Below are 14,652 nucleotides of genomic sequence, written 5' to 3' on the forward strand. Positions count from 1 at the left end.
CTATATCTATCCTGAGGGATAAACACAACTACCCATTCAATTATGTGCAGATGCTCTCTTAACTGCAAACTTTCTCATTACCAGGATGCCTCCAAGAACCGCCAACAGAAAAACACCATATGATCTCTTACATCACAACATCCCAACCTATAATCAGCCCAGAACACTCAGTTGCCATTGCTTTCTATGACAAAAATCTCTCACACCATACACATTCCTACCTCAACACGCAATGCATCTTTATAGGCTATTCTACCTCCCACAAATGCTAGATGCTACAATCCCCAAACTCACAAAACATTTTTCTCAAGATATGTCATCTTCAATGAATTCATTTTCCTATCAACTATCAACCTACCACGCAACTCCCACATGCAGCACAACTCTCATCTTAATTCCATATCCCATACCAACACCACATTCTACTCACCAACATGAACCCATAATACTGAATCAAACGTTCAACTCAATCTACCTACTTTTATTGCATCACAACCCTCTTCAGTTTCTACAAATCCCCCACCTCTTCCTCCAACAAATACACATCTCATGCTTACCAGATCCATAATAGGATCATTCAAACCAAAGAGCGTTCTTGATCTTCATACCATCATAACTATCCAAGCTGATCCCACCAGCTACACCCAAGCAGTGAACCATATCTACTGGATACAGGCAATGTCCAACGAATTTCATGCCCTCTAAAAGCAATGAATTTGGACCTTGGCATCTCTCCCTCCAAATTAGAATGTCATAGCCTGCAAATGGCATACATAACAAAATTCAACTTAGATGGGTCCAGCTTCAAATACAAAGCGGGACTGGTGGCTCAAGGATTCAAACAAGATTGATGTTATGATTACACAAAAACCTTTAGTTCAGTGGCCAAACTACCTACAATCAAAATCCTTCTTACAATAGTGTTACAACAACAATGGGATGTACAATAACTACACAATGAATGCTTTCTTACATGGGCTACTGGATGAAATTATTTACATGAACCAACCATCAGGTTTTTAAGACAAACAGTTCCCCAATCATGTGTGTTTACTAAATAAAGCTATCTATGGCCTCAAAAAAGCTCCAAGACAATGATATATCACCTTTTCAAATCATCTAAAAAATAAGGGCTTCCAACTAAGCACTGCTGATCCCTTACTCCTTACATATCATCACAATGAAGTTGACATCTATCTTCTAGTATTTGTAGATGATATTCTGCTAACTGGCAACGGCAACTCCACAATAAACATCATTTTTGGCAGCTTTAAGGGCAGCTTTCCAACTCAAAAAGTCGACACATTGATTGCCTTCTTAGGAGTTCAAATTAGACAAAACTCACACGAATGTCATCTCACTCAAACCTCCCACATCAACTCTTTCCTAGACCAACTGGGAATGTGAAATTGTAAGCTTGTACAAACTCCTCTACCATGCAAACTCGAACTTGATTCTATTGCACAACAAGAATATTCCAAACCAACACAATATTGCCAATTACCAGGCTCTCTACAATTCATCACAATCAAAAGACCAAATATCACATTTTCAGTCAATAACATTTGTCAACAAATGCAAAATCCATTTCTTTATCACTTTCAACTGATCAAACATTTACTATGCTATCTCAAGGGCACTATCAACCATCAATTTCAACTCACACGTGCAACCTCCAACTCAGATGCTATTCTTAATCTGATTGGGCATGTGACCCTCATGATCGCAGGTCGACATCTGTGTTTTGCTCATTTCTTGGCAACAACCTTATATTATGAACGTGCAGAAGATAGTTGCCCCCTCATCCATAGAAACGGAATACAAAACTCTCACTGCGGTTACAACATACATTATATGGCTAAGAAGACTCCTACAAAACTTACACATACCCTCCTCAGAAGCCACACTATTGTTTTGTGATACTTCAACAATTGGCATGGCTCTTTTCAGCTAGAACGAAGCATGTGGAAATCGATCTTCACTTTGTTAGAGATCATAGTGCAACAGGAGACATTCAAATTCAGTACATTGCCTCTCCCAACCAACCAACATACATATTAACTAAATGAATACCTGTAACCCACTTCATTCAAACTGCATCACAAGCTCATCATCATTCCAAATGATAGTAATCTTGAGGGGAGGTAATAACCATGGGTTGGTTGCTGAAATTAACCTCGTCAGAGAATATTTTATCCACTCACTACATAACTACCGGGACATGTTTGGGACCACAACTTAGGATCTTGGACATTCTCTTGCCTCTATATATATGTTTGGGACCACAACTTAGGATCTTGGACATTCTCTTGCCTCTATATATACTCACAAATACACTATGGAATAGAACACAAATGATGTAATTCTGTACTCTCTATTTTTTTTAGTGCATTCTATAATTCTACCTCATGACTACAAATGTTTCTATTTACATTTGTCATCTTCTGCTTCATTATGAAATCATCAACTCATGTTTCTTAGTTTACATTTTATCTGTGCTGTGAAAGGTTAAAAGATCAAAATACCTGTAAAAATAAACATAAGATTTTTGTGAGTAATTAGGGGAATCATTTTTTAAAACTAGACCAACATTATATAAATAGAATTGTTGTCCTCAGAGCTTCAAAAAAGTTACAATAACAACAGCACAAGCCTTTATCCCGCTAAGGGGGGTCGGCTACATGAATCATTTTTCTTCATTTTGTTCTATTGAGCGTTATATTTCATTTAATTCTAATAAATTATGATCATTTTTTATATAACATGCCCATATCATTTTAGGTCTACCTCTATTTTTCTTAACATAAATTGAATCTAAAACATTTACTCTCCTAACCGGATCATTAGATGATCAACATTTAATGTGCCAAGCCATCTAAGACGACTCTCTCTAATTTTGTCTACCTCTGGAGCTACGCCAACACCCTTTCACAGATATATTCATTTCGTATTTTTTCTATAAGTGTAAAACCACTCATCCACCAAAGCATTCTCATCTCAACAACACTTAACTTAGTTTTATGCTTCTCTTTTATAGGCCAACATTCTGTGCAATAAAACATTGTAGGTCTTACCACCATCTTATAAATTTTCCTAATTGGCACTTTTCTATCACAAAATAGCCACGATGCATTCCTCCACTTCAACCATCCAACTTGAATTCTACTAATAACCTCCCCATCTATATCACCATCACTTTGTACAAATGTAAAAATATGAACCCTCCAATGACATAATGTTATATAGGGACTTGATTTGCCTTTTGATGTTTATGTCCTCTGATATCACCCTACTACGGCTCACATAAACAACACACTGGATTGATTGATCCAATATTCATTTAGGAAACTATTTGTCTCCTCTCTTCTTTGTATTGCTTGGTATGTGGCACTACCAAACTCACTTTCTAGTGCATCGCATTTTTGTCAAGTAGTATGAAGTCCAGGTTTTCCCTAGCACAAAGTAATTTAACACTTCATCTGATTGAGCAATGTGGTGGTCAATGCAACGCTCATGTGCTTCTAGATTTATACAAGTTTTAACCTTAGCTATGTTCCAATGTCTTAAAGCCTAGGCAGTACATGTCTGATTTGTGCAAATTCAGATACCTTATATCCCCCTAAAGCTTTAGCAATCCTCTTTGCAGATGATATGCAGTGTAATAGTTAAAACTTTTCTGTTTATACAAATTAATAATAAAATCTTAAATGCAAACATAGCATATTAAATTGATTATCTTGTATCTTGGTGGCATAGGGGATCATAAAGTGCCGTCTCTTAAGTTCTTATTGAAAATTCGATTATCATGCATATAACCCTTCCAACTACTCGAAATATGAAGTGCATACTAAATTTGCATCCAACTATCATAATCACATTGAATAATATTTGCACTTTGTTTTTCGCGAGGGATATCTGCATTGACATGCAGCCTATCACTATAAACCAAAGTTTATAATAACGATGCAAAAATCTTCAAACATGGACAAGGAATATAAAAATTATCAAAATATATATCTTGAAGTGTGACATATATTTTGAATCACAAATAATCTCTTTTGGTATCTTCCTATATGAGAATCAATTAGACCTATCTCATTTACTTTTGTCATTCGAATAAATGATTGAATACTAGCTTTGACATTCCGTGATATGGTCGCACATGAATGATGAAATCATTCAACCATTGCTAGATTTGAATTATTACATGCTAGTGTATTAATAGTGATTGCTAGCGTGCCCGTAGATTTTTTTTTTCCTTTAAATTAATATTTGCTCTTTATTCTGGTAAAAGATCAATGAATATTAGTTTGGAAACATAGCATATTATAATCTTTTGGATGGTCATCCAATAAATCCCCCTTTTTACATCAATTGTTAGAGAAATCTTGAAGTGTTTTTTTTTTTAATTATTATTGTACATTGGACATGGCATTCAATAATAATTTAAAAAAAAAAAAACACTTCAAGATTTCTCTAATAGTTGATGTAAAAGGGGGATTTATTGGATTTCTCTAACAATCTTGAAGTGTTTTTTTTTTTAGCTCAACTTCTAATTTTCACTTCATGTTCATACACAACATGAATCAAAGACAAATAACACTTGAAAGCAACATAACAAAAACACAGAAGTTTCAAGAGCGCATATAACATCTAAAATCAAAGCATAGAGCAGAGGGTACCTCCAAACCATCCTCAACTTTCAAGGGGTATTACAAGGGATGCTCTTCTCAAACTCTTTTTAAAGGAACACAATCTCTTGTAGTTTTTATTAATTTATTCAAATTCTTGTAGTTGAGGGTACTGAAGAAATTTCTTGTATTCTTTTGTTGACAGATGAATTGCAAAGCTGCAAAATTGCTCATCTTGTCCATTCCAGTTAAATTTATAATTAATATCACCACTGCTTGGGCTTTCCTGGAAGACCGTTGAGCGGCCATTGTTAATGATGGGATGCTCAGTCAAAAATCGATTGCTTCTGAAACCACATCCTTCTTTCTTGTTGGGCTCACTTCCATGTGCATAGTCTTGCCAGTTTTTTTTTGGCTTAATGGACAATGCCTGTAATAATTTTTTATTCACCAAAGTTGCTCTACATAGAAGAGTGCATGGAGCACATAGCATGACTAGGCCAGACTGGGGGTTTCTGTTCATTATTAATTTTCATCTTTTGCCCTACCTTGACTTGCTTTTTTTATTGGCATTGGTAAGGAAACCTATGATGCATTGTTTACAAAAACATATCAAAACATTCTTGAACTATTGCAGTAAAATAGACTTCAAAATTTTTATGATATTAAGGACGATGCTATATGTTTATTTGCAATGAATATATGCTCGTCTTTCTATTTATATTGCATGATTAAAGTTCATCTCGCATTGTTGACTAGTTCTGCTTTCTAGATATCTCTAGCATTAGGTTCCATCTGCTAGCTTGTGGCGCCTTCTTTTCTTGTGAATTGTTTTGCTTTAATGCTTCTAACCTTGTTATTTTAGTAGGAAAATGTAATTCTTGAAATAGCTTATCAATTTCTCTGTTTAAAGAATTCTTTTTGAATTTTCTGATATGTAAAGTAGAATTGTTACTCATATGGTACAGGCTTTGATCTGGTCCAAGATGAGCACTGGACTACCTATTGAGATTTCATCTGCCATGAGAGGCCAAAATTACACTTCTTTTTGTCGACTAGATATTGATATTCACAAGTATGCTTCATTATCCATAGAACATGATTGACAGGATTAATGCTGCACAACTAATTGTTACTATTCGGCTTGAAATTGAAACTTCTTCTATGCTTATGACTCTTACTCCTGCTACTCAGAAACATCCCTCACATCCATTTGCATGAGAAAAGGGAAAACAAGGATCAATGGCATGGAGCAGAAATTCAAGTTATTATCGAGGGTAATTGGACAACTTATCGTGTGAGTCACCTCGTGTTTAACTTCAAACTACCTTTAGAGTTGTTTTCTACATGTGCCTACAACAACTGTTCTATCACAAGTGACACTTGTTGTGAATTATATCTATAGAATAAGCTTTTGTGCTTATTTCTGATAACTTCATTTTATTTGCGCAGTCAAAGATATTGCATTATATGCGTCAGATGGCTGTTATTACTCCTTATTCTGAGTTTTTGTTCAAATATTCTTCTGGCGCTGCAGAGTGAGTTCCATGCTACAAATCATTGGTAATTACCATCTTTTATAACCTTTTCAGCTTATTTTTGTTCATTTTTTTTTTCCTTTGCTCAGTAAAAATATGGCGATAAAATTTGCTCGGAGAACTGATGTCATGCCACCTGTCCCTCTTGAGACGAAGCACCACCCTTCTGCTGTTGACCTACTTCTCATCAAACGTCTCATTTCTGAAACATCGAAGACGAACCTTTTGCAATTTCTTCAACATGAATTTGTAAACATTAACAAGTCTTATGCTGAACGTTTGATTGGTAAGCTATATGCCCGAAAGGTTAAGAAACTTAATTTCACAAATTTACTAACAAGTATTTACCAAACCTTGTTGCCGTCTTTGAAGTAATTATCCGATTGTTATTATTACATATGACTTAGCTCTATTATAAAATGACAGTAACAGTTGTCTTATTAACATTACTGCATATCCAATCCTCTACCTGGAACTATAATCATAAAGATGAAAATTTAGCTTATATTTTTAGACTTTTGGTTTTCCATTTTAAACAAATAAAAAAGGTTAAGAAATTGCCAACTTTTATAGGAGAGAGAAAAAAGCTATGGATTGTATAGATGAAACTAAGAAAGCAGATTCATTGCTGGCTAGGAAATTATTATACTGTTCTCATTTTATTCATTTTAGGATCACCTGCCAAAAGAAGCGAGACACATCAAAGGAATACCTCCCAAAGAGCTGAGTATATATCTACACGGCATATTAAGCTATTTGGGATCGTGGAAACTGTTTCTTCCGCATTCACCTACACTGCACCTCTACAGTGATTACCCTTATGCAGCTATGAGTGTCAGCATGGGCTGGGTTGCCACATTAGAAGGCCTAGTGGTTTGTCTTAATCGGTATGAGATTAAATGGGCTGACATTAATTGTCTGAAACCAGCCAATTAGCTAATATCATTTAGCCTAGTAGTTATTATAAGAGATGTGATAACATCTATAACATAACCTCAAACTTTTTTTTTTAAAGAAAAAAAAAAGAAAGGCTGAAGGCTATGATACGAGCCTCCACCCACCCTCAAGTGCCTAATCACTTGATCATGCACTGCAAGGCAGATGCACTCAGGTGGGATCGAACCCGTGACCACAGGGGAGTTACGCTAGGCTGCACTACCAGAGAGTCATGGCGAGCGGCACAACATAACCTTAAACTATTTGTATACATAAGAAAAAAAATAATTTATGTCTCTTTTTAGATATCGTAATACACTAAAGGAGGCTCTAATATAATATAAAATGCTGTATGCAACTTTTATTCGCCTTAATAATTTTCAAAATCATAATGCATTTTTAACTAGCCTCTAAATGCTCCACACGTAATGAAGCAGCCTACTCTGCTTATATTTGGAACATTATTTATTTGGCTATGCTTTGCTTATTCAAGGAGATTTATTATGCATGTTTTCTATGTCTTTGAAATATCGGAGAAATGCATTGTATTTAAATGGACTTAAGTTGGCTTTAATGGAAACAACCAAAGCCTATCGTCAACTTGGCCTAGTCCAAGTCCATGGTGGTTTTTATATGGATGACTTAAGTGGGCTTAACTTAGATCACCATTTAACATTCCTACATATGCATGAGCCGCAGAACTTTCGGCGGTTGTGGCCTATCTTAACTTTATTGAATTTGTAAAAAAATTAAGCAGGATAAACTTTCAAAGGTTAGAAAAGCTTTTTTCCTTCTCAGAGTTTGCTCCTGTTTTAGTTTAAAATTTGAACAATATGTTGTGGCAGCACTTCTGCTATTTCTTTTCTTTCGCCCCCCTTAGCTTAGTGGATTTGTAAAATAATGAAAAAATATTCATTGAAAAAAATAATCCACCATATTCCCAAACTTCAATGTATCTCGATGATAAGAAAATTAAGCTTTTAAGAAAAAATATTATACCATGTTAAAATTGATTTATTACTTCAATTCATCTCTATATTCATCTATTTATTTTTAATTAAACAGAATAAAGTGTTAGTGCAATTTATTGCTAGTTCTCTTTAGATGGGGATTTACTATTACGTAATATATACTAAGAGAATGTAATGGGGGAAAAGTGAATTTATTTATTTGTTGGGCAGCAGAGCTACTTGGTTGATTGTTTGAACAAAGAAGTGTGTATATGGATTTGTAGTAAACTATAGTAGAAGAGGAAGGAAAAAATGTGAAATTATTGTGTTAGAGAAGTGTGGTACTAGAACCTACTGCGGATAAGTTTATAAAAGTATAATAAGGTGTTAGTATGTGTATGCAAATTGGAAAGCTGAAGAGGCTTACATGTAAGGCAAAAGATTCAATACCATCTCCAAACTGTTTGGATTAGTCTAATGGTGATGGCAAAAATTTTGGTCTGTTGTTGAATAGGTTACTCACATTAGATTCTTTAGTGCAGATCTAAAGATGATTTCTGAGTTTGTAATGTGTTCATAGGTCTGCTAAATCAAAAATGGGAAATTAACTTTCACTTTTTCTGCTAACCCCTCTGAGTTTTTATTCTATTTTTTAAATCCCAGAATACACTGCCAACATTTTGAAACTTTAGTTTAGATACTTTCCTGAACATTTTCATGTTCCAGGGGAAATGGGCCCTGATTTTAGTCCCAAGATGTCTGTCAAAAGTTTAACGTCTCAGCAAATTGTTCGCATTCATCAGTTGTTTCGTCAGGCTAAATTTGATGACCCCAGTGGTGATGTAAGTGAACTGCATCTTTACTGTTATCATTTCCTTGGTTTTCTTTCATTTTTTATGAGGTTGTCATACAACTTTAACGTCTTTTACTTCATATTCTAAATTTCTGTTGATCAAGTCCTTTCATGTGCCTTTTTGTGAATAATCTTACAAGCTTACTGCATCCCTACTGTTATGTAAGTGTTGATGCAAGTGACTAACTGTATCCTTACTCTTATCATTTCCTTGATCATCTTTCCCTTTTTAATAAGGTTATTACACAACTTTAAATTCTTTTACTTAATATTCTAAATTTCTGTTGATCAAGTCATTTCATATACTTTATTGTGAATAAGCTTACAAGCTTACTACATCAACAGTGCCTTAGTCCTGCAGGGGAGTACAATCTTCGTTTGGGGATCATTAAGGAGTTGCAGCCAGACATGGTTGCTACTTATGCTGGCAGGTGCGATATTGGACAACTAATCTGAGATTTGTTCTGTCAAAATTTAGATATATATTTTTTTCTGACGTATTTTTTATTCTCAGTGATTTTACTAATGCTTGTACATTTAAATTTTGTTTTTTTTTAATTTTAATTATTTTATCTAAATTTTTTTCTAATGAAAGTATGGCACTGATAGGACACAACGGAAAAAACGAGTCATATAGCCGACCCCACTTAGTAGGGTAAAGGCTTGTTGTTGTTATTGTTGTTGTTGAATCTGAATTTTGTTTTCATTTATTTTGTTAATTATTTGATGCATAAGATGAACTTGAGTTATCTTTATCGTTAACTTTATATCTACTATTTAGGTTTGGTATCATGGATGCTTATTTTTCATTTGCTTTTTGTTAGTGTTGTTCAAGGTGCTAAACCTATTCTTTGCAAATATTTTTGAGTAACTTCAATCCATGTAATCTTAGATAACTTATTTAATGACAGATTTTCTGGTACCGGAGTTAACCAACAATAGGAAAAAGAAATATTATTAGTGAAATAAAGTCAATAGGCGGTCACAACAAACACACTAAAAAAAGAAATAACAACAAACAGAACACCCACTCAACTAGGGTAGTGCTCCAAATGGGTTGTGATCGGGTAGGCAGGGTTGGAAAGGGGACTGAAGCAGGTGGTGGATAGGGGGCTGCAGTTGATTGGCTACTCGATGGATGTAGCAGGAGCAGCGGCTATGAGGATTGTTAGCAAGGTTGGTGTGGCTGATGGCAGGAGTAGGTGGGGACATCAGTTGGAAGACGACAAAAAGATAGAGCGAGGATTCGGGAAGGTGCAACAAACCTAGACTGGCTGGAGGATTGAACAGGTAGTCTGATAGCTGGGGGTGCGGGTGGAAGGGAAGGTGGCTAAGGTTGGGATTGCAGCTAGACGGAAGGATGGTCGGAGGCTGGGTTGGCAGGGGAACAACAAGGAGGGGTGTTCGGGGCCTTCTGCAGTGAGAAAAGGCGACATTGACAACGAAGGGAAGGATATGGAGGTCGAAAAGGCCGAGGATATCATAGCACCACTTGCCCTTGGATAAGACCCTAGGAGGGAGAATTGGAGATGCCGATGACAATCCTAAAATAAAACACAATAAAAAACTGCTAACATAAAACACCAAAGCAAATATATAAGCCTTCGATGATACCAAAATTAATCCAAGGAATAGAACAATAATATTATCATTGAAATTCAAATAGGCAATTACAAATAACCAACTGAAATAGGAAATAACGAAGGCACACAACATGTTGTGGGTTGAGGTGGGCTAAGAGGTATGAGGGGTTAGGTGGTCGACGAGCAACCAGGAAAGGGCTGGTTGGCAATTTGACTTCGGCAGGGAAGCAAGAAGGAAGGTTGGGAAGTGGCGGCAACATGTTGGGGGACAATGAGGAAGGCTGGGTAGAGGCGACAACAGGTTGGGTGGCTGTGAGGAAGGCTAGGAAGGGGCAGCAGTAGTTTGAGCGTCTATGTGGAAAGTTGGGGGCACAAAAATGATAGATAAATGACACCTTAGAACAAGTTATAACCGGAGCACCTTCTCACTTTCAGATAGAGTCCTTAGATGGGAGAACCTGGCTGTTGGACTCTGTCCTGGCAGAAAATTGAATCAAAAACTGACCTAAAACCCAACAAATAACATATATATAGACTCAGGGTAAAGAAAAGGCCCCGCTCTAAATAGGAGGGAAACCCATGCTTGGACATATATATAGACTCAGGGTAAAGAAAAGTGGGCCCCGCTCTAAATAGGAGGGAAACCCATGCTTGGAAGGACTGGTCGGTCCTTCCCTTGCATGGGCCGAATTGGTCCTGGGACAAATACGCGACCTTTGCCATGTTTGGGGCAAAGATGCCTCATTTCACTAGATAAATAGGATTGGACCCCTCTCTTGAAAGAAGACGCTAAACCTAAGTGGAGGAGCCGATCAACTCTCCCTTACCTGGACCAATCAGGCCGGCCTGCGAGCGGGGAATCCTACGCCCCTCTTGTGCTCGTGTCATTTTCTATCCTTAGTTGCACATCCAAATCAAATTAATTCTATTTCTATTTGTCTATTATAATTATTTCTTAATTTGTTTTTAGTTTTACCACTTTTCCATCTTAACTTTTTTATTTGATATAATGAATTTTTTACAGATTACCATTTGGATCCATTTAACATTGCGGTTGTAATTGCAGTTTTATGAAGGTTGTTGTTAAACCTCCATGACATCTTATTACACAAAAATTTCAAGAAAATTCTCCATTTTAATAATTAAGTTTTAAATATAAAAGTAATTTTTTTATAGATTACCATTTGGATCCATTTAACATTGCGGATGTAATTGCAGTTTTTTGAAGGTTGTTGTTAAACCTCCATGACATCTTATTACACAAAAATTTCAAGAAAATTCTCCATTTTAATAATTAAGTTTTAAATATAAAAGTAATATCATATGCAATATCTATAATAAATTCAAGTGTTAATCTTATTATACTCAGGGCAACATGTCTTTTAGTGATATTAAATGATAATAGTTAACATTATATCCATTAAAATTACAGATTATACGCTCAATCTATATTATACTACTACTTATAAGGGGTCATTAAAATTATGTCATACTTCAAGCATGAAATTAAATGATATTTTATTCCAATATTCTAACTGTAAATTTGTGTACTAATAAAATATATCTCTATAACTAGAATCTATGTGCTCATTTTTTTTTCCAACAATTATTGTTTCTTCAACAAGTACTTGTAGTATCTCATTTATTTTATCCAAAAAATTAATTTCTTAAAATTATCTTCTAACACAACTTTAGGAGCATAAGAAATGATCATATTCATAATTTTCTCATTGATATCATCTTAGTAGTAATCATAAACTATCACTAACCCTATTAATCTCAACAATTTTATCTTTCAAATGTTTTTTCTACTAGCCTAATCCCATTTCTATTGTTAACATTTTCAACATCCAACAACTTATAACCTTTCCTAATATTTTTAGATTTTTTTTTTCATTTTCAACTAGTTCAAGTAAACAAGCAATATTTATTTTTCTTATTAGTGTATATCGTTTCTTTTGCTGCCCTCCTATTTAAAGTTCCTAAATTTCATATGAAACATTTATTCTTGAACATTTATATGTTATTTGATTGAGAGCAGCGTCAATTGCTAGCATGTTTTATAATTTGTATTATCTTACCCTTTTTCTATTGTTTCAATTCTCTCCATCAGCCCTCAAGTCTTTGAAGGCCATCCATTCATCGTTGAAGCTGGAATAAGCTTGGGTGGAAAAAATGTCAAACAAGTAAGACAAACAGATTTACTTTCTATTTGAATTTAAACACATGATGGCTTCATCTTTTCTTGCAGAATGATCCCATTGCCTGTCGTGACCGTACAAATTAGCCGCTGTTGGTCTTATTCCTAATAGCAGTTTTAAAATGATAATCACAAATATAACAGTTCTCAGGGCGCGCGCGCTCACACACACACACACCTATATATATATATATATATATATATATTGAAAACCCAAAAAGGCTAATATATTAAATAGAAAAAAAGATACAGATACAATGTGTGGGAGGGCACATTTGTCTTGTCTCTGCCTCTAGTTTTAGGGAAGGAGCAAGCTAATAAGTTGGTGAGATGATTGTCATTGCCAGTAGTAACCAATGTATCATTCAATATGTTCTCGAGTTGGAGTCGGCCTCCATTCTTCTTCTTCCTCCTGGAATAAACCTATCATTCATCATCCGAAGAATCAGTTTGATGGCGTAGAGCTGAAGCAGAAGGAATACTAACCGTAGTACCCACAATATGTTCTAGTTTATGGGAAGTATGAGTTGCCTCTACACCGGATACTTCCTGGAGAAGTGGAGCTACGAGGCTCTCCTGATTATCAGTCTGAACACTATCATTTGTAGGTAATAGTCCATCAGTATTGTTTTCTATGGGGTTTGAAGTGTCATTATGACATCACTCGCAGTAATAGTAACGGCAGGGGCAATAGAATCAGACACCAAAATCTATCATGTGGTAGTTTTCTCTCTAAGTGGTATAGATATATCCTTAGAACCATCCTTATTCACATGAACTTTAGATTTCGAATTAGGATGAAGCTTATGACATTTATCAAGAGTATGCCCAAACATCTTATAATGAGAACAATAAGAAGGTTTATGCTTCATGACGATTTGCTAACAATATCCATTATGCGTTGTGCTCAACCAGACTTCAGTAACATCAGACAAAGTAATATCTCTTTCCACAAGTATTCTTGCCACAGAAGGTCTGATAAGGTTGAAAGTGGGTATATCTAGCTTCACAAGGTCCCCAAGTATGACACTAATAGAGTAGAGAACCTGATAATAAAAAAAGTGTAGTTTGAGACCAGATAGACTAAACTATATCGGTACAGTAGGAGGTTCATGATTGGGGTCAAAATCAGGAGACCACTTAAGTAGTTTCATTGGTTTACCAACAATGTTAAGATATTTTTTGGAAAAAATACGAGTGTAGTCTTCAGGCACGGTTAACTGAATCAAAACATGTCTCACATCCATGAGTCTCACTTTCCACTTTCGTGCTAATTTGAGGTCATCAAAATATTTCTTGATAACTTTCATAGTTGGGCGTCCCTACTGAAATTTTCTAATGAGAGCAAATTTGAATTTGTCAGTCAGGGTTGAAATTTCCAACTCAGAAAAACAGTGTTGTCTTCCCACTCTTTCTGCTTGCATTCTTAATAAAGGGACAGTCACATATACAATCACGATTCTCCTTATAACTTGAGGGGAAGACAACCGTCGTCTCCCCCTGAAGATTACCCACAACGTGGGCAAAAGAGGTTTTACCGGACTCAACCAAAGGAGGAAGCTCCATCACAGCAGGTCACGGCAAGGGGAGAAGAGCTGCAAGTCGGACAGAAAGTTCTGGGGGTGATGTTGCGCAGAAAAGAGGAACGACTGCGCGGATCGCACAAAGGACGATTATCCGCGGACGTCGCGGAAACTAGAGACGTCTCTACAAAAGACTTCAACGATCCCGACGACGTGCTGCACGGATCCCGACGACGCCCGCACGGACGCACTTCCGCAGAAGAGGCCGAGGCCTTTCGTCGTTGGGCCCGAAAGAGGACGAGCGCAAAGTCCTTCATAGTCGTCGTCGAATACAAGAACTTCGTTGTCGAGCACGAGAGGATGGATTGAAGGGCGAATCAAAATCAGGGTTTCGCCATCGACGAAACCCATATATATATATATATATATATATATATA

General features: G+C 35.9%; 1 protein-coding gene across 1 annotated transcript in view; it reads left to right on the forward strand.

Annotated features, from left to right (window-relative positions):
- Nucleotides 1–14,652, forward strand: part of LOC110020955 (DNA topoisomerase 6 subunit B) — a 35,681-nt gene that overhangs the window by 13,265 nt on the left and 7,764 nt on the right. The window contains exons 8-14 of the mRNA XM_020719265.1: nt 5,600–5,706; nt 5,826–5,928; nt 6,084–6,169; nt 6,259–6,455; nt 8,782–8,897; nt 9,254–9,339; nt 12,605–12,677. Of these exons, the coding sequence (XP_020574924.1) occupies nt 5,600–5,706; nt 5,826–5,928; nt 6,084–6,169; nt 6,259–6,455; nt 8,782–8,897; nt 9,254–9,339; nt 12,605–12,677 (768 nt within the window). The remainder of the gene's footprint in view (nt 1–5,599; nt 5,707–5,825; nt 5,929–6,083; nt 6,170–6,258; nt 6,456–8,781; nt 8,898–9,253; nt 9,340–12,604; nt 12,678–14,652) is intronic.

This window comes from Phalaenopsis equestris, unplaced genomic scaffold, assembly GCF_001263595.1.
Source record: "Phalaenopsis equestris unplaced genomic scaffold, ASM126359v1 Scaffold000002, whole genome shotgun sequence".
Classification (NCBI taxonomy): Eukaryota; Viridiplantae; Streptophyta; class Magnoliopsida; order Asparagales; family Orchidaceae; genus Phalaenopsis; species Phalaenopsis equestris.